Source organism: Neophocaena asiaeorientalis, unplaced genomic scaffold, assembly GCF_003031525.2.
Source record: "Neophocaena asiaeorientalis asiaeorientalis breed wild unplaced genomic scaffold, Neophocaena_asiaeorientalis_V1.1 scaffold204, whole genome shotgun sequence".
NCBI classification, from domain to species: domain Eukaryota; kingdom Metazoa; phylum Chordata; class Mammalia; order Artiodactyla; family Phocoenidae; genus Neophocaena; species Neophocaena asiaeorientalis.
Genome location: NW_020173922.1, coordinates 569,695 through 592,035, shown reverse-complemented (window position 1 = coordinate 592,035; position 22,341 = coordinate 569,695). Strand labels below are relative to the sequence as shown.

The window sequence follows — 22,341 nt, the reverse complement described above, 5'->3', positions numbered from 1 at the left end:
GGAGTGGGGGTGGCGGGGGAGATAATTGTAATTCGTGTCCAGAGGCTGGACTCAGCTGTGCTCTGGGAGAGAGGAAAAAGGCCCCAGGCCCCGGGATTTGCCTTTGCCAAGCTCATTTGGCTAGGTGGGAGAGGAGCGGAGGACACAGGTGACAGCTGGGACTGAGGAAGCCCTCGGTGTGGGCAGCAGAATGAGGTGGGCAGGCGGGGACACAGAGAAGCTTCCTGGTGAAGGCAGGGCCCTGGAATATCAACCATGAAATCCAAACTCAGTGTTACGTCAGTGTTACGAGCTTCTCGTTTCCTAGATGGGCGCTTCCAATCTGCCTCCCAGGCTTTCTCTCAGCCCTTGCCAATCTGCCTCCTTGCCCCTCTCCCCACGGGAACCCCAGTCTTCACACTCCTGTGTTGCCTTCGCAGGGCCCTGGGCCTTGCCTCCCAGCTGGCTGTGTAACCCAGAGCCGGCGCCCACTGATCGAGAGGCTGCAGGGCACCCAGGAGACACAGTGCCAGCGCTCAGCCAGGTTGGGGAGCCTGTGATCCCGTGCATCAGGACGCTGCCGAGGAGCAGGTCAGGGTGCAGGAAGCTGCATTTGGAGCAGGGTGGAGGCAGAGGGCAGGATGGATGAAAGCGTCTCTGGGTGATCGGGTCACGGGGCCACACGCCTCACTATGCACCTTCCCCTGCTGTGCGCTGTACGTGTTTTCTAGATGAGGAAGCTAAGGCTGGGGGTGTCATGTGACCTGTCCAAAGGCACGCAGCTTTAGAGCCTTGGATCCCAGCCTGTCTGACTGCAGGCAGAGCCTGTGGCTTAACTTCTGTGGGCACGGCCTCCCGCAGGCAGGGTCACTGCAGCTCCCGAGAGCCAGGATGTCGCGGCAAACAGGTGTGGGCAGCAATGTGTGGGGAGTGTCTGCACACAGTCGGTGCTCAGTAACGATCTGCTGAATAAATGTGAAGGGCTGCCTCCCTTTATACCTCACTCCACAAGACACACCCTGGCCTTCCTCCCTCTCGCTGCTCCTGTCTCTCTTCTCTTGCTTCTTTCCCTCCTCCTCTCCCTCCCTCCCTCCCCCCTCTCAGCACTGGCAGCTCCTGGCGCTGCTTTTAAAAGTGTATCTGAACAACAAAAATTCAAAAATGGGCAAAAAGGACCTTGAACAGACATTTCCCCCAAAGAAGACGAATGGCCAATAAACACACGGAGAGGTGCTCAACATCCCTAGTCGCTAGGGAAATGCAAGTCAAAACCACAATGCGATACCACCACACATCCATTACGACGGCTCTTACCAAAAAAGCAGAAAATAACAAGTGTTGGTAAGGATGTGGAGAAATTAGAACCCTTGTGCACTGCTGGTAGGAATGTAAAATGGTGCCGCTGTGGAAAACAGTATGGTGATTCCCTAAAAAAAAATAAACAGAATTATTATATTATCCAGAAATTCCACTTCTGGGTACATACCGAAAAGAAACAAAAGCAGGGACTCAAACACATATTTGTACACCCATGTTCATAGCAGCATCATTGACAATAGCCTAAAGGTAGGAGCAACCCATGCCCATCAACAGATGAATAAACAAAATGTGGTATGTACATTCAGCCTTGAAACAGAAGGCAATTCTGACAGACCCTACTCCATGCATGAACCTTGAAGACATTATGCTACATGAAATTGGCCAGACACAAAAGAACAAACATTGTATGATTGCACTTATATGAGGTACCTGGAATAGGCAAACTCATACAGAGAGAAAGTAGGATGGTGGTTGCCAGGGGCAGGGAGGAGAGGGGAATGGGGAGTTAGTGTTTAATGGGTACAGAGCTTCAATTTTACAAGATGAAGTGGTGATTGGATGGTGGTGATGGTTGCATGTGCTTAATGTCACTGAACTGTGTACTTTAAAAAAGGTTAAAATGGTAAATTTCGTGTTATGTGCATTTTATCACACTTAAAAAAAATGTATATCTGTGTCTATGCCTCTACCTTATCCAGCGAGGCATTCAGAGATTGGTGCCCAGGACTCCTGGGGGCTGAACCCACTACCAGAGCTGGGGTGGTGCTTGCTGGAAAACACTTCCTTGCCACCCTCTTCAACTGGTACCCTTTGAGGCCCCAGTTACAGGTGAACCCCTTTGTGGCCCTCACCCCATCCTCCATCCCTCTGTGCAGCACAGCAGTGGGACCCCATTAAGGACACGTCCCCTACTGAGTGTCTACTATATGGCCAAGAGAAAGTAAATGGGGCCGATGACTTCTCTATAAGTTCAGCATAAAATTAAATAATAGGTTTGCCATTGCCTTTTTTTAAAAACTGAGTTTCTTTGTCAAAACACTAAACAAGTCAAGCTACAGAACATTATATAAGCACGGTAGGCGGACTCCCAACCACTGCGCCACCAGGGAAGCCCAATTTTTACACATGTACAGAGAAATTTCTGGATGTGTTAACAAAGTGTTAACATTAGCTACCTCTGGGTGGTGGGAAATAAGGGATTTTTTTTTTTTTCATTTTTCCTTTCCAAGTTTTTTGCACTAAGCATGTATTACTTTTGTCATGATGGAAAGAAACATCAAATATTATTTTAAAAATGCAAAGAACTGTGATCTGCAGGACAGGGAGTGGCCTTCTGCCTACAGGTCCCTGTCCTCACCCCAGAGGGGTCATTCATCACCTCCCTGGGATGATGTGTCAACCCCCAGGATTCAGCCTCGTGCTGGGGGCAGGCCAGTGTGACAGGTGGTGTCAAGTAAACCTTTACAGATTTTTATAGAAGTGAAATTTTTGTTTTCAAATACTTTCTTCTTTAAACAGATGCCAAATTAGTAGGTGCCAAGAGGAGTGTTCAGAGAGAAGAAGAATTTGTAATGCTCTTGTATATTGCAAAGCAGAGAGAACTCAGTTTAAAAACTGCTCTCGTAAGCAGTAAGGGTGCCCATCCCTGTCCCCTTTGTCCCCTCGCTGCATCCCCCAGCCCCGCCCTCCTAATCCTCCAGCTCAGCAACCTATTTACACTCTTACCTTGCTTTCGCACACACACGTGCACCCACACGCGTGCGCACACACACACTGTGTGTGCCTGCCAGCCAGCGTGATCCTGGAATCTTTATTAAAGAGGTCCAAATTACCAAGGTTTTACTGCACTACTAAAAATAGTCATGCTTACTTAGCCTGTTTAATAAGCACACCATTTCTGATTTTTCTGCCTGAGTAAACTGAAACATCATTCCAGAAATACGTTTTTACTGAAACAAGAAAGCTTGATTTTTCCTTCCCTGTTCATACAGTCTTCTCCCTCTTTCCCTTTCTGCCTCCTCTCTCCATCCCCTGTGTCCCCCTCAGCTCCCACCCTTCTCTTTTTGAAATTTCAAAACATAGAGGGGAAAGTAACAGTAATTTGGACTTGGCTTTTACGCAAAATGGACCAATTTTTTTTAAGTGTTGGTAATTTGTCCCGAAAATGGATATAGGGAGTTGGGCTGGAAAAGCTTTGAAGAATGGGGTTTTATGAGTGGAAAATGAGGCCTGAGTGTGCGGGAATGTGAGCTGCACCTCCCTCTGTGCCTGGGACAGTGCGGCACGTGTGATAATCGGGGCTGAGAGCACCATTACCGCCATTATCACATTGTATTATTAGTATTCATCAGAATCAGACAAAGCACATTAACCCATTTAATTGAACAAAGGGCTTAACGCCCCAGTGACTTCACGGAAAGTGCTTGGCAAACCCTCCAAGACACTGCAGCCACAAAGCAGCCGGCCACTTTGCCGTTTGCCAGGCGGTGGCGGGGCCAGCAAGGGTTTCCCCAAACCGTTCCCGCTGTGGCCTCACTGGGAACTTTCCCGGACACACTGGAATGGATGCTGATCCCCACCCTTACTCCAGCCTTTTCATGCACACACCTCTCTTCCTCTGAGTAGACATGATCTAATAAAGGCTATATTTGGACAAAACACACACACACACACACACACACACACACACACTCACACAAGACAGTATGGCCAAGGACCCTCCCTCCATCTCCCAAAGTAGCACTCCTGCTGAGTCTCGGAAGCTGGTCCTGAGTACAGGCACACACAGTTCATGGCTTCTCCTGAGCTTGGTGCCCACGCCTCCAAAGCTTCTTGCTTCTTCCTCAGTCTCCACTGAGGCCACCCCCAGGCAGCCCCCCAGGCTCACAGAGGCTGGCCCAGACCATCAAGGCAAGGATACCCACTGAGCCTAGGCTGGGGGAGGTGCCTGGGAGAGGCTAGGGCTCCTCTGGATTCTAGCCCCTGGGCTGGGCTCCTCCCCGGGGCCTCGCTGTCTCTTCCCAGAGGCCGAGTTTCCTCTTCTGTCAGTGGGCACTGGGTCTGCCTGCTTGCCTCTTGGGGGTTGCTGTCAGGGTTTGAAGAGACCATGGACGCAAACAGTATGTAAGGCTTTCAGGTGTGCTGTTGCTTCAGAGGCACAAAATTGTCCTTTATCATCTCACTGACCTCCTGCTACTGGAGAATCTCTGAGTGGGAAAGCTCTTCCTTGGTCAACATGCCCAGCCTCCTCCCCTCCAGATTCCCCCACAATGCCCCTGCCAGCTGGACCACAGGGAAATATCTCGCTTTATGTCACTGGGGACAGTGGCACTCCCAAGGCCTCAGCAGGGATGCTGCACTGCCCCAGATCCTCCACTGGGTCAGGAGCTACCACTTGAGTGAGATGGCATCACCCTCCCACCCTGAAATCCATTTCCACTGGGTCTGGGGCAGCAAGGCACAAGAAGGCCCCACAACAGGCCCAGCCCTGCCAACCTCTGGGGGGATGAGAACCAGAGACAAGTAGGTCACAGAGGTTAAGAGTGTGGGCTCTAGAGTTAGACAGAGCCTGGGTTCTACTCAGAGCCGTACCACTTACTGCCACATAACCTCTCTAAGCCTCAGTTTCCTCATCTGTACAATGGGGATAAATGTGAAAAGCTATGTGCAATGTTTGGCACTGTGCCTGTGACATGATAGGCTCAAAATAACTCCTGGGCCTCTGCTGCCTGCTCTCTCCCTCCCCCATCAGGACTCTAATGCTGGCAGATGTCAGTCTATCCATCACTGGCATCCAGGTATTACAGCATAACCTCTCAGTCCACGGCCCTCGTCCTGGTTCTAGAAGAATTATGGTCTGATTTAAGGTCAGTTATGAAAGTTCAAGGGTGAGAGTATGAAAAAGGAGATATCAAGGCTAACCGGAGCAATCTGGGAAGGCTTCCTGTTAGAGGGGGCCTAATGCTGAGTCTTGAAGGACAGGCAGATGGGAATGGGTATGCAGGAGTGGAGGTGAGAATGAGCTGGGCAAAGGGGAGCCCTGGAAGCTATGGGGAGAGGAAGGGCGAGACAGAATAGAGAAGTCTTAAATGCCAGGTGAGGGGGAGCAGGTCATTCTCAGAGAGGAAGCAAGAATCAAATCTGGCCAGGTCACTGCCCTGCTTCCAAATTGCCAAGCTGCGGTACTGAGGATCATACTCAATGTACTTCCCCAATCTCCCCACCACCTCGCCCATACTGCAGGCTGTGGCCACACCAGCTTTGCAGCTCCCACCCTCTTTCTTTTGTGCCTGTGGTTCCTTCTGCCTGGAATGCCCTTCCACCTACCACAGGCACAGCTGTGCATGCACACACACCCACGCACACTGCTTAATTTTTTTTTTTTTTTTTTTTTTTTTGACCACACCGTGTAGCATGCAGGATCTTAGTTCCCGACCAGGGATCGAATGCGGGCCCCGGTAGTGAAAGCGCAGAGTTCTAACCACTGACCCGCCAGGGAATTCCCAGCATTTTTTTTTCAAGATGAAAATTGTACTGTTTCTCCTGATTGTAAAATACATATTGATTCTTAAAATTCAAAAAGTTCAGAAAAGTGTGAGGACAAAGTCAAGACCACCAAACCACTACTAATATGATTATCCTTCCAGACATCGCTCAGCACACACACGTGCATGTACACATATGCTACATACACTCACTCAGTGTTACATAAAGGACGTCAGATCACATGCTGCTTTAGAAGCCACTTTTTCAATCATATAATATCAAGAACATCTATTCTTATCAACAAATCACTATTTTAGGGGCCACATGTATGGACTCATACTAATTCAACCAGTCGGCTCACCAATGGGCATTAAGTAATTCCTTGATTTCTTTTGCTGTGTTTCTATCACAACAGGCCACAGTAAACATCCTTATCCCTGCATCTCTGTGCATTTGTCATTTGGCTCTTCAGGATAATTTCATAAGCAGAACTGTTGGGCCATAGGAACACATGCATAAAATCTAAACCACATTGCCTTCTGAAAAAGCCACACCTATCTGCACTGCCAAAGTGAACAGGGGTGCCACCTCCATACCCTGGCCAATACTAGGTTTCGTCTATCATCCTTGCCACCTGAAAGAGTATCTCACTGCCACTGTGTGGGTGGTTTTATTTATTTCTCACTTTCTTTTTTTTTTAATACAAATGGTGTCACGTATGTACAGTTCTGCACCTGGCTTTTTCCACCTGACACTTCTTTCACACCTTTTCCACTTGCTTATTCAAGAATCAGGTAAAAAGTCACCGACTCAGGTCAAGAACCTCCCAAAGTACCCCCTCTGATGCCCATAGCTTCTCCCCTTGCTGATGAGGTATCAGTGGGTACAGCAGCAGGCAGGGGGCCAGAAAGGTTGGAATACATCATCCCCACCTAGGAAGCCAGCCTCCTGGGCAGCAATGACGAGGCCGGCTTATCCTGCCTGCTGAGCTCACGCCTGCTCAGCACATCTCATCGGCCGGCCAAGCCTGCCTGTGGGCCTGCTTGACTGAAACCCAGGGAAGGGTGACTTCTAAGCCAAACCCCTCTTCTGCCCAAGCTGTAATTTCCTGATTAGGTGCCGCACACTGATTGCTTCCTGCTGCCCTTTCCATCTCTGGAGCTCCCAGGGCTCCCGAGCCAGGAGCCAGCCGCTGGACCAGCAGACTTCAGAGCTTCCACCAGGCAGCAAGAAGGTGCCAGGAAACTGGCTAAATGAGACCCGCTTGAGAGACCACCTTCCCTCCTCCCAGAAGCAGGCCCTGCTCAGGAGGGAATTAGGGCTTGATTCTTAAGGTTCAAAAAATAGCTTCGATAAGAAAAAACAAGGTTGCTGTGAGACAGTAGAGCAGAGGGGGACATGTGTGGTCTGCGTTCAGATACTAACTCTGCCCTCCAGTGATGATCTTGCCAAGTAACAGTCTCTGAGCGCTGCTTGCCCACCTATAAGATGAGGATAACAATTCCCTAGAGGACGTTGCACCATATTATAGCAGCGCAGTTAGAGTCAGACACGCTTGGTTCTCCCCCCTTAGTTATACAGCCTTGGGTAGGTTAATTGCCTCTTCGAACCTCAGTTTTGCCACCTGTTTAATGGGGATAATGAAGGTACCTAAGTGTTGTTATGAGATTCAAATCATGTATGTCAAAGTGTCTTAAACAGAACTACTGATAAAACAGAAGGTGGTATTTTCCACAGCCAAAGAGAACAGGCCACACCTTTGGAGCCTCAGCCTGACCTCTGCTTGGACTCCTCCTTCGCTGGCCCAGCAGCATGTTTTGAAGAGTCTTTTCATCTCATGCCCCAATCCCAGGCATCAAGGCCCCAGTGGGGAAGAAGGGAGTCGAGGGGCAGCTGTGCTCTCAGGACACTGAGCTCTGGGCAGTGGGGTGCCTCTGCTGTGAAAGGTCATTGCCCCATCACCTGTTTACAAAAGTTGGGGTCAACCTCCAGTTTCCTCAGAGTTTTAGAGCAGACTCTTCATCCCCCTATGGCCTCTTCCACACTTCCTTTTGAGACCTCAGTTTCATTTTGCAAAATGCCAGTCAAATTTGGTGCCACCACCCTCAGGGGTACTTCACCTAGAGGCCTCAGATCACAGCCGGGAGCTCAGTCAGTGGTTCGTAAAGCCCTCTAAACATATCCCAGTTTTAGCCAAAGAGGTCCTTATTACACACTGCCACCTTTACATCACCCAAACGTGATGCAGACCCCAAGTGGTTGAATCTCTTCATAGGGCTCCATTTTTAAAAGACACAGTTCAGGGCTTCCCTGGTGGCACAGTGGTTAAGAATCCGTCTGCCAACGCAGGGGATACGGGTTCGAGCCCTGGTCTGGGAAGATCCCACATGCCGCAGAGCAACTAAGCCCATGCGCCACAACTACTGAGCCCGTGTGCCACGACAACTGAAGCCCACGTGCCTAGAGCCTGTGCTCCGCAACAAGAGGAGCCACTGCAATGAAAAGCCCGTGCACCACAATGAAGATTAGCCTCCGCTCGCCGCAACTAGAGAGAGCCCTTGCGCAGCAACAAAGACCCAACGCAGCCACAAATAAATAAATTAATTAATTTTTAAAAATAAAAACAAATAAATAAATAAAAGACACAGTTCAGCAACCAAAAATCATCCCTAAATAATTTCCATCATTATTTGCCTCTCTCAAGGAACATCAGTGGGGATCCAGCTGTCACCCTACAAGGATACTTGCTGTCTCCATTTGTCCCCTTTCCATTCTCACCCTCCAACTGGGTCGGAGCCTCTGTCCAAAATCTCTGACTCCCAGCCTTGGCTTTTACTTCCTTCCTCCTCCATGTCCCGGCTCCTATCGTGTAGGTCCGATGAGCCTTGCCCATTACCCTGCTTCTCCACAGTGAAGGAGAAGCCAGGAGCCAACCGAGAAAGCACAGATGCTCCCCTTTCCTTCCAGCTCTCCAGCCCTGCCTCCCCCAACCCCCTAGGGCTGCATCACACCAAGCCTTAAGTGAAATCAGAGCTAGAACTCGGGGAAGGTGCGGCACGTGGCTGACCAAGCAGACGAAATTCTTGGTGCAGAGTGTGGGGAAGAGCAGGGTGCTCGTGTGTTGGTAACTCTCACCACATCACACTGAGCTCCTTTCTCCTAATTTCCCAACCCCTGTGACTAGAATCAGCAACAATTACCTCTCCTTTCTGAGTAGCCTAGTTAGGAATTCAGAGCCGTCTTCTCCCGACCTGGGGAAGGGCGGTTCACTTTACAAGGTGTCCTGTCTCACCCACATTTGGGGAAAACATCAAGATGTGCAGTTTCCAGCATCTCAGTATTGGATTTTGAGGGGCTGTTGGACTGAAGAAGGAGCACTTATAGTCTCAGTCCTGCCTGGATTTCCATATTATAGAGACTGCTTCCTGCTGGTGGAATCAACAAGCAGTTTTAAAAAAACCCCAAAATCCAGCCACCTTCCAAACACCTCTAGCCTTGGATTCCATATCCTTCTTACAAGAGCTGGGGGAGGGCCTGGGTGTGACCAGAAGACTCAGAGCCAGGTCCTGGGTATCCCACTGCAGCCCCAAACTACCCAGCTGGCAGGATGGAGATGGGCGAGCCATTTGGGGACAGCTCTGCTGGATCCCGATGCTGGGGGAAGGAGGAGGAGGGTCCTGCTTTCCACAGCCAGGCCTGGGCAAGCAGAGCCACTTCTGCCCCAAGCAAATCAATTGAAAGCCTTGGCCAAGCCTGTTTGAGTTGGTGAGAGCCCAAGTGGGAATTCCAATCTGCCAGTGTTTGCTCTGCAGGCAAAGAGAGCCAAACAGAAATGCTGCTCTGGGACTTTACACCAAATATCCAGTGACTTGTTCTGCCAGCAGTGCTGAGCCAGCCCTCTGCACATCACCCTCTCCCAGCTCCCTGCTCTGGGAAAGCCTTCTGCTTGTGCCCTTAAAGGAAGCTTGCCCTCCCACACCACAGCCCCACAGCCCGTGCCTGGGCTTCCCTGCTGGGACCGGGCCCTGCTGGTGCAACCGGCCACCCCGTACCAGCTCCACCTGGACACGCATTCCCCCGCCGCCCAGGTTCCTGATCTCTGCTTCCTGCTCTCAGCTCCATGCTTTCACCACTCCCACCCCCCTGCAGCCACCTCGTCATTGGCCCAGTCCCTCTCAGCCCCTGATCAGGAAAGCCCACGGCAGCTGGCCTCACAGCAGAGGCAGATCTGACAGCCAGGAAGCACGAACCATAGTTGACTGTGTCTCTTTTTTTTTTACACTGTCACATGTATTTTTTTTGATCTTTATAGCTGAACAGTTTTATCAGTTTTATCAGCCCATTTCTCAGAGGAAATAGCTGAGGTTTCAAAAGACCAGACACCTTGCCCGAGGTCACCTGATTAAGGAATCCAAGTTTCCTGACTCTAAAACCATGGTACTCACTAACTTGCCTCCCTGCAGAAGTTTTTAAATCTTTTGTTCACTCCCAGAGGCCTAGGGCAACTCCCACGATTCCTAGTGACAGCAGGCAGAGATGTTTCCGCATTCCCCCATGCAACACTGGCACATCCAGTGTGGGCAGTTGGCAACGTCTGCTTTATCCCAGCCCTGAATTGGAGCCACTGCCTGAGGCCTGTATCCTGGGCTGACTGGGCTGCACCCACCAAGCCCCCCCAGAAGCCCCCAGCCAAGAATCGCCCCCTTCACAGTTAGGTACTGGGTGCACACCCCGCTTACTTCAGGGCCACCTCCCAGGGCACTGGCACGAAGTTCTCTCCATCCGAGGAAGGAGCGAGGCCAGACGCCCTGCCCTCACAGGGCTCCCCCACTGCACGGCGATGGGTCTCACGCTCCAGAGTGATCCTTCTTGGCACCGTTTCACACAGTTCTCAGTTTGGTCCTGAGTGCGATCATTTGCAAATGGAAATGATCTGAGTATCTTAGAAGACACATGCTTTCTGCATTCAAACAATTATTGTCGCTTCCTCAGGGAAATTTTCTCTCATCCGTTCTGGCCGGATGACTGTCTCCCCTAGATAACCGTGGGCACCAAGAGGGCCAGGACGAGACTGTGGCTTTCTCGTCACAGAACCCCCAGCACCCTGCACAGCTCAGTAAATAGTAGTCGGGTGAATGAAACCACGAGTAAAGGCTTCCACCAGCCCTTGTCCTCTGGCTTCAGGGGTGCCGTCATCCAGGCCTGGAGCCCACGGGCCCCCCATGGGACCCTTGTCCAGCCATTCTCAATTCTACATGTTTTCTACTGACCTGACTCCCCAGGGTGGGCCTGGGCACCCAGCTACAGATGCTGGCTTCCCACCCACAGCTCAACCCAGAACTCATTTCTCCTCTAAGAATAGGGCACCGCCAAGGTGACAGGCCTCAAGAACACTCCCCAGAAATGGGAGCAGAGGGGGCACTGCCGGGCCTCTGGTCTGGCCAGTCGGGAGCAAGGGGTGCCAGCCACCCTGCCCCACCTGGGCCTTCAGATGGCTCCATGATGGCTGGACTGGGGTGGTGCCAGGACCTTGCCAACTGTGGCAGTCATTTGGCCAGGGATGACACAGAAAATGCCACCTTTCGAGTAAAGAGTTCTAACTAACTTAAGGGGAGGGAGCAGCCCAAAGCGCCCGATGCTGCCACTCCTCTGGCCCCTGCATGAGGTGCCCCCCTGAGCTGCACGCCACCCAACAGTATCCTTCCAGTCACGGCTGCACCCGTGGGGCACCACCATCACTGTGAGCCAGGGAGAAGCAGAGTAGAACCCCAAAGAGGGGCCTCCAGGGCTCTGGGTGCACAGAGAGAGCTGTAGCTCTGCCAGGTGTGGGCACACACACAAAGATGAGGGCAGCAGAGCTTCCAGGATCAGTAGGGCCACACCAGCTCAAAGGAGCCACGCATTTTATGGGGCGGCTGGAAGCCCTTCTCGGTCCGGGGTCCTCAGGTGGCTTTCCCGGGAACCCGGTGGGTCCTTGATGCTGGGGTCAAAGGAGGAGAGAGCCAGTGTGGACCCTAGGTGTGTCTTCTGGTCAGGGTGGGCCTTGAACCTCCCTCTCCCCACTCCCTACCCCCAAAGTCTGGCTGTGTCATGTGAGGGAGGAATCAGACTTCATGGGCATCTACTCAGGCCCAATTCCCAAAGGTGGAGAAATGCCATGATCACAGCAACCGAGAAGAGGCCAACTCAGAAAACCTGTGTTTAGTTGGCGGGACAGGGTGTCACAGCCTGCGAGGCCCTCGGTGCCTGGGTGCCCACAACCACTACTTCTCCTCGACCTTCTCCAAGGACTGGGACTGCTTCTTCTGGGGCAAGTCTTCAAGCATCAGGCTCAGCACATGCACCATCTCGTAGTACAGCTCCTGAAGCCTGGAAGTGGAGGAGGAGAGGAGGCCTGAGCTCACGAGTGGGCTCCATGCCGCCCTGGCCCTGCCCACGGCACTCTCGCACCCGCATGTTCACCACTCCTGGTAGGTGTGGGTCACGGAAGAGCAAGGCTTCAGAGCCACCTGGGGCTGGGCTGGGAGCCCGGCTGTGCCACTCTACCTGTGGCCCCAGGAGTAAAGTCATTTCACCGCATGTGTCAGGTGGGAGGCAACAGACTCCTGGGCTCGGAGCGAGGTGAGCCCGTGGAGGTGCCCAGACGCTGCCTGGTCCACGCCTGGGCCAACACTGGTCATTCCTAGATCCCCTCCTTTTAGTTCCTCCTGTCTGCGAAGCCCTCAAGGCAGCTTTTGTTGAGAAACCAGGCTAATCGTGCACCTCCCCTTCCTGCAAGTAACAGCCAGAAGGACCCCAGCTAACTCACACTGAGCACAGCCCTGGGCCAGGCCAAGCTCAGAGCTTCACACACATTGCTTCCATAGTCAGCCCATCCTGTGCCGGGTAGGAAAGGGACAAAGACTTTGCCAGAGTCACACAGCACCAAGCCAGGGGCTTCAGCTTCTGACTTGCCAGCCAGCAGCGTTCTCTCGGCCCTCTGAAAAGTGCTTGGTGAGGAGGGTCTTGGAGAGTCAGAGGAGTCAGTATTTAAAAACAGGTCAGGGTGGGCTGGGGAGGCCAGTGGGTGGAGTCTCCCCCAGCCACAGGCCCGTCCGCACAGCAGCCCAGCCCCTGCACACCGCCAGGAAGGGCCTCGCCCTACCCGCCCTGCACATCAGCCATTGCCCCCCTGGGCCTGGGGCCGGGTCAGCGGGGCTGGGACTGACTTGTAGATGGTAGCATCCTGGTTGTCCAGAGTGGACAAGTAGACATCAATGAAGGGTAGGCTAGTGCCAAAATCATCCAAGACCATAGGGTCAGTGTGCCGCAGGGTCTTCTTAAACTTCTCCACCAGCTCAGTGAAACTTTTGTGGTCAACGTTCTTCTAGAGAGGGAAGCATAAAGAGAGAAAGGATGAGGAGGTAGTGACTGGGCTGCACAGAGACCTGGGGACCCTCCACGTGGGGCCCAGGCAGAGGCCTGACCCTGGCCCCAGGATGAATCCTGAGTCCAATCACAATTCACCCCAACCCCTTCTGGGCCTGGACCCCCCTGACTGAGGTCACCTGGTGAGCCACCATCCCTGACGTGAGGACAGGTGACACGGGAAGGAATCGGTGAGAGCCTGAGCGTGGCTCAGCATTTCACCCTGTTCTGGACAAACCTGGGGCACACCGAGACAGGCGGGCATCTCCACCTCAGAGAGGAGGCTGAGGAGGAAGGCACCAGCCACTTGGCCGAGAAAGGGGCAGCATGCTGGTCACGACCCGGCCGAGCACCCCGGCAGCTCAGAGCACTTCGGCCGAAAAGAGAGGACTCTCCTCCAGCCCCTCACAGTTGTATCATGCTTGAGAGAAAATCTCCAGCCCGCTGTGCTCACTCTTGTTCCAGTTTAGAAAAACTGAGGTTAGTAACACCTGTCAGGGCCTCCGTGGCCTCGCCCACTCAGCGGACGGGGACGAAGCCTGCTTGGCACCCAGCGAGTCCTCAGGAACAAGAGTGCTCCGGGCAAAGGGCCCAGCAATGGAGTTTTGCCCATGAAGGAGGGAAATATGATACCCACAACACTCAACACTTGAAGAGGTCCAGAGAAACATAAAAATACAGAGAATAACGTCTGACTCTGCAAAGTACAGGGGGGTGAGTAGCTGACTTACCAAATGCCACAAATGCCCAAGGCCACCCGCCCTCCACGTAGGCCTCAAGGCCCATCTTCCTGACCATTCCTTCAGCCCTGACTGTCCCTCTGCTTGTCCGCCGGCCCGTGGAGACCACCGACCTGCGTCTGCATCAGCTTGCTGACCTCCTCCTGCTGCCACTTCAAAATCACATGCTTTTCTTCCATGAGTGTCATGTGTCTCTCTAGCATCAGCTCCCGCTCAAACTTTTTGACAGAGTCCTAGAGGGCGGGAGGATGGAGGTAAGATATGGGCTCTCAGTGCGCACCACTCCCGTCTTCCTTCTTCCCCAGTCTCCCACTGCTGCTCAGGCCCCTCAGCAGGAGGATCCCCTCACAGGCCAGCCCCCAGCTCAAGCTGCCAACTGTAGCTGCAGTGACTTCCTAAGCGCCTAGCCTGCACGCCAGCATCATGAGGGAGGGAAAATGCAGGGCTCAGGGCAAAGAGTCAGGCTGCGGGAGAGCCTGGTCACCCCCCCGCCACTTCAGGAGGGAGATAGTTCAGTGTCCTCCCTTGAGACTTGGCCCATCCACCTGCCACACTTACCACTCCCCCATCCTTACAAGCACCACCTCACCTCAGTGTGAATGATCATCACACCCACGAACATGCTAAGGAAGACGAAGGAGGCAAGCAAGATGAAGATGATGGTGAATGAACGGCTCAGAGCAAAATCCCGGGCATCCAGCTGCTGCTGCAGGTCCGTCCAGCCATCGACCTGCTCAGGCAAGGCAGGGTATGCTGAGCGCCTAGGCCCAGAGCGGCAGGCCTCCTCTCACCCACCGTGGGGAGCCCCAGCCCCACCGAGGAGCAGGCCGGCTTCCTTCCACATCAGCCCTGCGACAGCCCCTCATCCTCTGACTCCAGGGCATACATGCTGGCCTGGAGCTGCATGGCACCACTGGGTGGGGGCACTGCTGATCAAGGTGCCCTAAGGGCCCTCCTCCAAAAGGCCTTCCATCCCTCCCCAAAAGACAATGCCTCTCTGCCAGGCCCTCCTTTGGAGAGACCCCAATCTTTCCAGAGTCCAACAGAATCTAGACTTTGAGACTTGGGCTTTGCAGGCTTCTTCTGGGTGGCTTTGTGACAGCCTGTTCCCAAAAAGGCTCTGTGACATGGGTTTTCCTTCTAAATTAAACTTAATCTGAATGAATTGTCTTTTGAAAACTTTTTGAAAGTTTTACACCCCTGTGGGACAAATAAGAATGCTCTAGGGAGTCACAAGATTAGAGATAATCTTGTGGCCAGGGCACTGGCCTACCCTTAGTCCTAGGAGGCCAGCCCCCAGCTTCCCCAGACCAGCTAAGTGTCTGAACATGGGAAAGGCCCCCAAGTGAGGCCCAGCATGTCCACACGCCCACACCAGCTGCCAGTCCCTTCTCAAGTCCCCTGCCCCTACCACTGCTCCCAAACACGGTACCGTGGCCAAGCTGAAGAGGGTAAAGAAGGCCAGAGCCAGGTTCCCCCAGTTATTCAGGTCAGCACTCTCTGGAACTCCAAATAGGCAAAAGCCCAGGACAGCGAAGACGTACATCAGGACGAAGAGCAGGACGAGCACGGAGGCCACGGTGCAGGCTGTCTGCCCCATGGCGCTGATGAGTGTCTGCAAGGCACAGGCACTGGGGCTAGGCCAGGCTGCAAGGCTGGGTTGGACTCAGAGGACAGGGGTCCAGCCCGTCCCGACACCAGCTGCCCCAGAATCCAGTGCCTTGCCTGGCACATGGCAGATGCTCCATAAATGGTTGGATGAATGAATGAGTGAATGAATGGGAACTGTGCCCAGACTGAGGGCTGGACCAACCTAAGAGTGGTTCAGCGATGCCTGGCCTCCACGCTCAGTTGCCCATGGGTGGATCGCCCGTGGTGTCCCAGGTCTCTTGCAGTCTCCCCATCCGCACCACTAAGCACGCCACTGGAACCCCAGCCTGCCTCTGTGGTCATCCTAAGGTGCCCTCAGCTGGGCGCCAGCCCTGAATGCTCTTCCAGGCCGAGGAAGAGTATGGGAACTACCCTGGGAGTGGGAATGAAGAAGGCTGAGGGGAATAGGACTTCTCAATTCTTCTGGGCCCCATTTCACAGGCAGGTCTCCACCTTGTGACCTTAGTCTTCCCCCATGAGATGGGTGTTTGTCTTATTTCCCATGCCTCATCGTTCCTTCTCCATGCCCTGGAGTCTTGCATATACATGTTCAGCTACCTTGATACTGTCACAGATACCATGTCAAGGTAGGAAGATGTTCCCATTTCAAGATGCAGGATCTGAGGCTCAAAGAAGCAAAATGCCTTTGTCACAGTCACACTCTGCTAGAACGGCAGAGCGGGAACACATTCTCCAGCCCCTTGCCTTGTGCCACCACAGTCAACCACAAAAGCACCTCTTTCTATGCCAAGATACTATTTATTGACTTAGCAGTAGGAAAGGAGGTACTGGTGGAGCTGGGACACAGGACAGTGAAGTTTTGACAGTCTGGGGTAAAGTGCAAAACAGAGAGACAACCCAGGAGCACTGGGGCTGCCCTGTATGTGGACCACTTTGGCAGCTGCCTGCAAGGGTGAATGCACACCTGACGCCCCCCTCCCCTCCTTGGGGGAAGAAAAATCAGTGTTAAGGGATTAATTCCAAAAGAACTGAGCTGTAAAAATATTGCCTCCAATCCTGCAAGAGAGACAGAACTTCTTTCCCAAGACTGCTAAGACTGAAGAGGTAAGAACTCATGAAAAAGGCTGCAATGGGACACAGTCTGCAGGTGACATCTTCAGGGTGCGGAGGGGCAGGGCCATGTGGAAGAACCTGAGGTACCTTGGAAGGATGAGGGAGAGGCCCCGGTTGGGTCTCCCACTTCCAGGTTAGTGCACAGGCCCAGTGCCACCCAAGGTCAAAGCCAAGCAGCCTCGAGAACAGCCGTGCAGAAAAAGTCACGCTCCCCGGAAGCCTGTGTGGGACTGACTCCTGACCGCTGATCTTGGCCACGTTCTTCAAGCACTATCCAGACAGGCCCCATTATTCTGCAGTCTAGAAGGTTCAGAAATCTAGTCCCGGGAATGAGCCTCCAAGGTGGGAGAGCTGAGTCCAGGATGTTGGACCACCAGAGAACTCCCAGCCCCATGGAATATTAATCGGTGAGAGCTCTCCCAGAGGTCTCCACCCCAACACTATGAACCGACTCCACCCAAGGGCCAGCAAGCTCCAGTGCTGGATGCCTCATGCCAAACAACTGGCAAGACAGGAACACAACCCCACCCACTAGCAGTCAGGCTGCCTAAAGTCATACTAAGCTCACAGACACCCCAAAACACACCACCAGATGCAGCACTGCCCATCGGAGGGGCAAGATACCGCCCCACCCACCAGAACACAAGCACCAGTCGCCCCCACCAGGAAGCCTACACAAGCCACTGGACCAACCTCACCCACTGGGGGCAGACAACAGAAGTAAGAGGAACTACGATCCTGCAGCCTGCATAAAGGAGACCCCAAAGACAGTAAGTTAAACAAAATGAGAAGACAGAGAAATATGCATCAGATGAGGAGCAAGGTAAAAACCCATCAGACCTAACAAATGAAGAGGAGACAGGCAGTCTACCTGAAAAAGAATTCAGAGTAATGATAGTAAAGATGATCCAAAGTCTTGGAAATAGAATGGAGAAAACACAAGAAACGTTTAACAAGGAGCTAGAACTAAAGAGCAAACAAACAGTGATGAACAACACAGCAATTGAAATTAAAAATACTCTAGAAGGAATCAATAGCAGAATAACTGAGACAGAAGAACGGATGAGTGAGCTGGAAGATAAAATGGTGGAAATAACTGCCACAAGGCAGAATAAAGAAAAAAGAATGAAAAGAATTGAGCAGTCTCAGAGACCTCGGGGACAACATTAAATGCACCAACATTCGAAGTATAGGGGTCCAAGAAGAAGAAGAGAGAAAGAAAGGGTCTAAGAAAATACTTGAAGAGATTACAGTCGAAAACTTCCACAACATGGGAAAGGAAATAGTCAATCAAATCCAGGAAGTGCAGAGAGTCCCTTACAGGATAAACCCAAGGAGAAACACGCCAAGACACATATTAATCAAACTGTCAAAAATTAAATACAAAGAAAAAATATTAAAAGCAGCAAGGGAAAAGCAACAAATAACATACAAGGGAATCCACATGAGGTTAACCAGCTGGTCTTTTAGCAGAAACTCTGCAAGCCAGAAGGGAGTGGCAGGACATATTTAAAATGATGAAAGGGAAGAACCTACAACCAAGATTACTCTACCCAGCAAGGATCTCATTCAGATTTGAAGGAGAAATTAAAACATTTACAGACAAGCAAAAGTTAAGAAAACTAAGCACCACCAAACCAGCTCTACAACAAATGCTAAAGGAACTTCTCTAGGCATGAAACACAAGAGAAGGAAAAGACATACAATAACAAACCCAAAACAATTAAGAAAATGATAATAGGAACATACATAGCAATAACTACCTTAAATGTAAATGGATTAAATGCCCCCACCAAAAGACGTACACTGGCTGAATGGATATAAAAACAAGACCCGTTTATACGCTGTCTACAAAAGACCCACTTCAGACCAAGGGACACATACAGACTGAAAGTGAGGGGATGGAAAAAGATATTCCATGCAAATGGAAATCAAAAGAAAGCTGGAGTAGCAATACTCATATCAGACAAAAGAGACTTTAAAATAAACATTATTACAAGAGACAAGGAAGGATGCTACATAATGATCAAGGGATCAATCCAAGAAGAAGATATAACAATTGTAAATCTTTATGCACCCAACATAGGAGCACCACAATACATAAGGTAAATGCTAAGAGCCATAAAAGTGGAAATCAATAGTAACACAATAATAGCAGGGGACTTTAACATCTCACTTATACCAATAGACAGATCATCTAAACAGAAAATAAATAAGGAAACACAAGCTTTAAATGATACATTAGATCAGATGGACTTAACTGATATTTATAGGACATTCCATCCAGAAACTATTTAGAATACACTTTCTTCTCAAGTGCACATGGAACGTTCTCCAGGATAGATCACATCTTGGGTCACAAATCAAGCCTTGGTAAATTTAAGAAAACTGAAATTGTATCAAGCATCTTTTCCGACCACAACGCTATGAGACTAGATATCAATTACAGGGAAAAAAACTGTAAAAAATACAAACACATAGAGGTTAAACAGCATGCTACTAAATAACCAAGAGCTCACTGAAGAAATCAAAGAGGAAATCATAAACTACCTAGAGACAAATGACAATGAAAACACAATGACGCAAAACTTACGGGATGCAGCAAAAGCAGTTCTAAGAGGGAAGTTGACAGCAATACAATCCTACCTCAAGAAACAAGAGGGACTACCCTGGTGAAACAGTGGTAAAGAATCCACCTGCCAATGCAGGGGACACGAGTTTGATCCCTGGTCCGGGAAGATCCCACATGCCACGGAGCAACTAAGCCCCTGTGCCACGCAAGCCACAACTACTAAGCCCTTGGGCCACAACTACTGAAGCCCGTGTGCCTAGATACAGCCCATGCTCCACAACAAGAGAAGCCACTGCCATGAGAAGCCCGTGCACTGCAATGAAGAGTAGCCCCTGCTCGCTGCAACTACATAAAGCCCACGTGCAGCAATGAAGACCCAAAACAGCCAAATAAAAAAAGGAAAGAAAAAGAGACAAGAAAAATCTCAAATAAACAACATAACCTTACACCTAAAGCAGTTAGAGAAAGAACAAAAAAAAAAAAAACCCAAAGCTAGCAGAAAGAAAGAAATCATAAATCAGATCAGAAATAAATCAAAAAGAAATGAAGGAAACAATAGCAAAGATTAATAAAACTAAAAGCTGGTTCTTTGGAAGATAAATAAAATGGATAAACCATTAGCCAGACTCATCAGGAAAAAAAGAGAGAACACTCAAATCAAAATAATTAGAAATGAAAAAGGAGAAGTAACAACTGACACTGCAGAAATACAAAGGATTGTGAGAGACAACCTGGAAGAAATGGACAAATTCTTAGAAAAGTACAACCTTCCAAGACTGAATCAGGAAGAAATACAAAATATGAACAGACCAATCAGGAGCACTGAAATTGAAACTGTGATTAAAAATCCTCCAACAGGGCTTCCCTGGTGGCGCAGTGGTTGAGAGTCCGCCTGCCGATGCAGGGGACGCAGGTTCGTGCCCCGGTCCGGGAAGATCCCACATGCCGCGGAACGGCTGTGCCCATGAGCCATGGCTGCTGAGCCTGTGAGTCCGGAGCCGGTGCTCCGCAACAGGAGAGGCCACAACAGTGAGAGGCCCACGTACCACAAAAAAAAAAAAAAAAATCCTCCAACAAACAAAAGCCCAGGGCCAGATGGCTTCACAGGTGAATTCTATCAAGCATTTAGAGAAGAGCTAACATGTATCCTTCTAAAACTCTTCCAAAATACTCCCAAACTCATTCTATGAGACCACCATCACCCTGATACCCAAACCAGACAGAGACACTACAAAAAAAAGAAAATTAAAGACCAATATCACTGATGAATATAGATGCAAAAATCCTCAACAGAACACTAGCAAACAGAATCCAACAATACATTAAAAGGATCATACACCATGATCAAGTGGGATTTATCCCAGAGATGTAAGGATTCTTCAATATATGCAAGTCAATCAATGTGATAAACCATATTAACAAACTGAAGAATAAAAACCATATGATCATCTCAATAGATGCAGAAAAAAGCTTTTGACAAAATTCAACACTGATTTATGACAAAAACTCTCCAGAAAGTGGGCATAGAGGGAACCTATCTCAACATAATAAAGGTCACATACGACAAACCCACAGCAAACATCATTCTCAATGGTGAGAAACTGAAAGCATTTCCTATAAGATCAAGAACAAGACAAGGATGTCCACTCTCACCACTATTATTCAACATAGTTTTGGAAGTAATGGCCAAGGCAATAGGAGAAGAAAAAGAAATAAAAGGAATACAAATCAGAAAAGAAGGAGTAAAACTGTCACTGTTTGCAGATGACATGATACTATACATAGAGAATCCTAACAATGACACCAGAAAACCACTAGAGCTAATCAATGAATTTGGTGAAGTTGCAGGAAACAAAATTAATGCACAGAAATCTCCTGCATTCCTGTACACTGACAACGAAAGATCAGAAAGAGAAATTAAGGAAACAACCCATTCACCATTGCAACAAAAAGAATAAAATACCTAGGAAAAAACCTACCTAAGGAGGTAAAAGACCTGTACTCAGAAACCTATAAGACACTGATGAAAGAAATCAAAAATGACACAAACAGATGGAGAGATATACCATGTTCTTAGATTGGAAGAATCAATATTGTGAAAATGACTATAATGCCCAAAGCAATCTACAGATTAATGCAATCCCTATCAAATTATCCACAGCGTTTTTTACAGAACTAGAGAAAAAATCTTAAAATAGGTATGGAGGGCTTCCCTGGTGGCGCAGTGGTTGAGAGTCCACCTGCCGATGCCGGGGACACGGGTTTGTGCCCTGGTCTGGGAAGATCCCACATGCCACGGAGTGGCTGGGCCCGTGAGCCATGGCCGCTGAGCCTGCGCAGTCCGGAGCCTGTGCTCCACAATGGAAGAGGCCACAACAGAGAGAGGCCTGCGTACTGCAAAAAAAAAAAAAATTTGTAGGGAGACATGAAACATCCCGAATGGCCAAAGCAATCTTGAGGGAAAAAAAATGGAGCTGGAAGAATCAGACTCCCTGATTTCAGACTACACTACAAAGCTATAGTAATCAAGACAACAAGGCACAAAAATAGGAATATAGATCAATGGAACAGGATAGAAGGCCCAGAGATAAACTCACATACCTATGGTCAACTAATCTATGACAAGGAGGAAAGGATATACAATGGAGAAAAGACAGTCTCTTCAATAAGTGGTGCTGGGAAAACTGGACAGCTACATGTAAAAGAATGAAATTAGAACACTCCCTAACACCATGCACAAAATAAACTCAAAATGGATTAAAGACCTAAATGTAAGACTGGACATTATAAAACTCTTAGAGGAAAACATAGGAAGAACACTCTTTGACATAAATCACAACAAGATCTTTTTTTGACCCACCTCTAGAGTAATGGAAATAAAAACGAAAGTAAACAAATGGGACCTAATGAAACTTCAAAGCTTTTGCACAGCAAAGGAAACTATAAACAGGATGAAAAGACAACTCTCAGAATGGGAGAAAATATTTGCAAATGAATTAACAGACAAAAGATTAATCTCCAAAATATATAAACAGCTCATGCAGCTCAATATTAAAAAAACAAACAACCCAATCCAAAAATGGGCAGAAGACCTAAATAGACATTTCTCCAAAG

At 49.9% G+C, this 22,341-nt stretch overlaps 1 protein-coding gene across 1 annotated transcript in view; it reads right to left on the bottom strand.

Annotated features, from left to right (window-relative positions):
* Window positions 1-11,324: 11,324 nt before the first annotated feature.
* Window positions 11,325-22,341, bottom strand: part of CATSPER3 (cation channel sperm associated 3) — a 36,889-nt gene continuing 25,872 nt past the window's right edge. The window contains exons 4-8 of the mRNA XM_024752372.1: window positions 15,364-15,546; window positions 14,521-14,661; window positions 14,045-14,164; window positions 12,993-13,150; window positions 11,325-12,153 (exon numbers count right to left, since the gene is read on the bottom strand). Coding sequence (XP_024608140.1) covers window positions 12,048-12,153; window positions 12,993-13,150; window positions 14,045-14,164; window positions 14,521-14,661; window positions 15,364-15,546 — 708 coding nt within the window. The 3' untranslated portion in view covers window positions 11,325-12,047. The remainder of the gene's footprint in view (window positions 12,154-12,992; window positions 13,151-14,044; window positions 14,165-14,520; window positions 14,662-15,363; window positions 15,547-22,341) is intronic.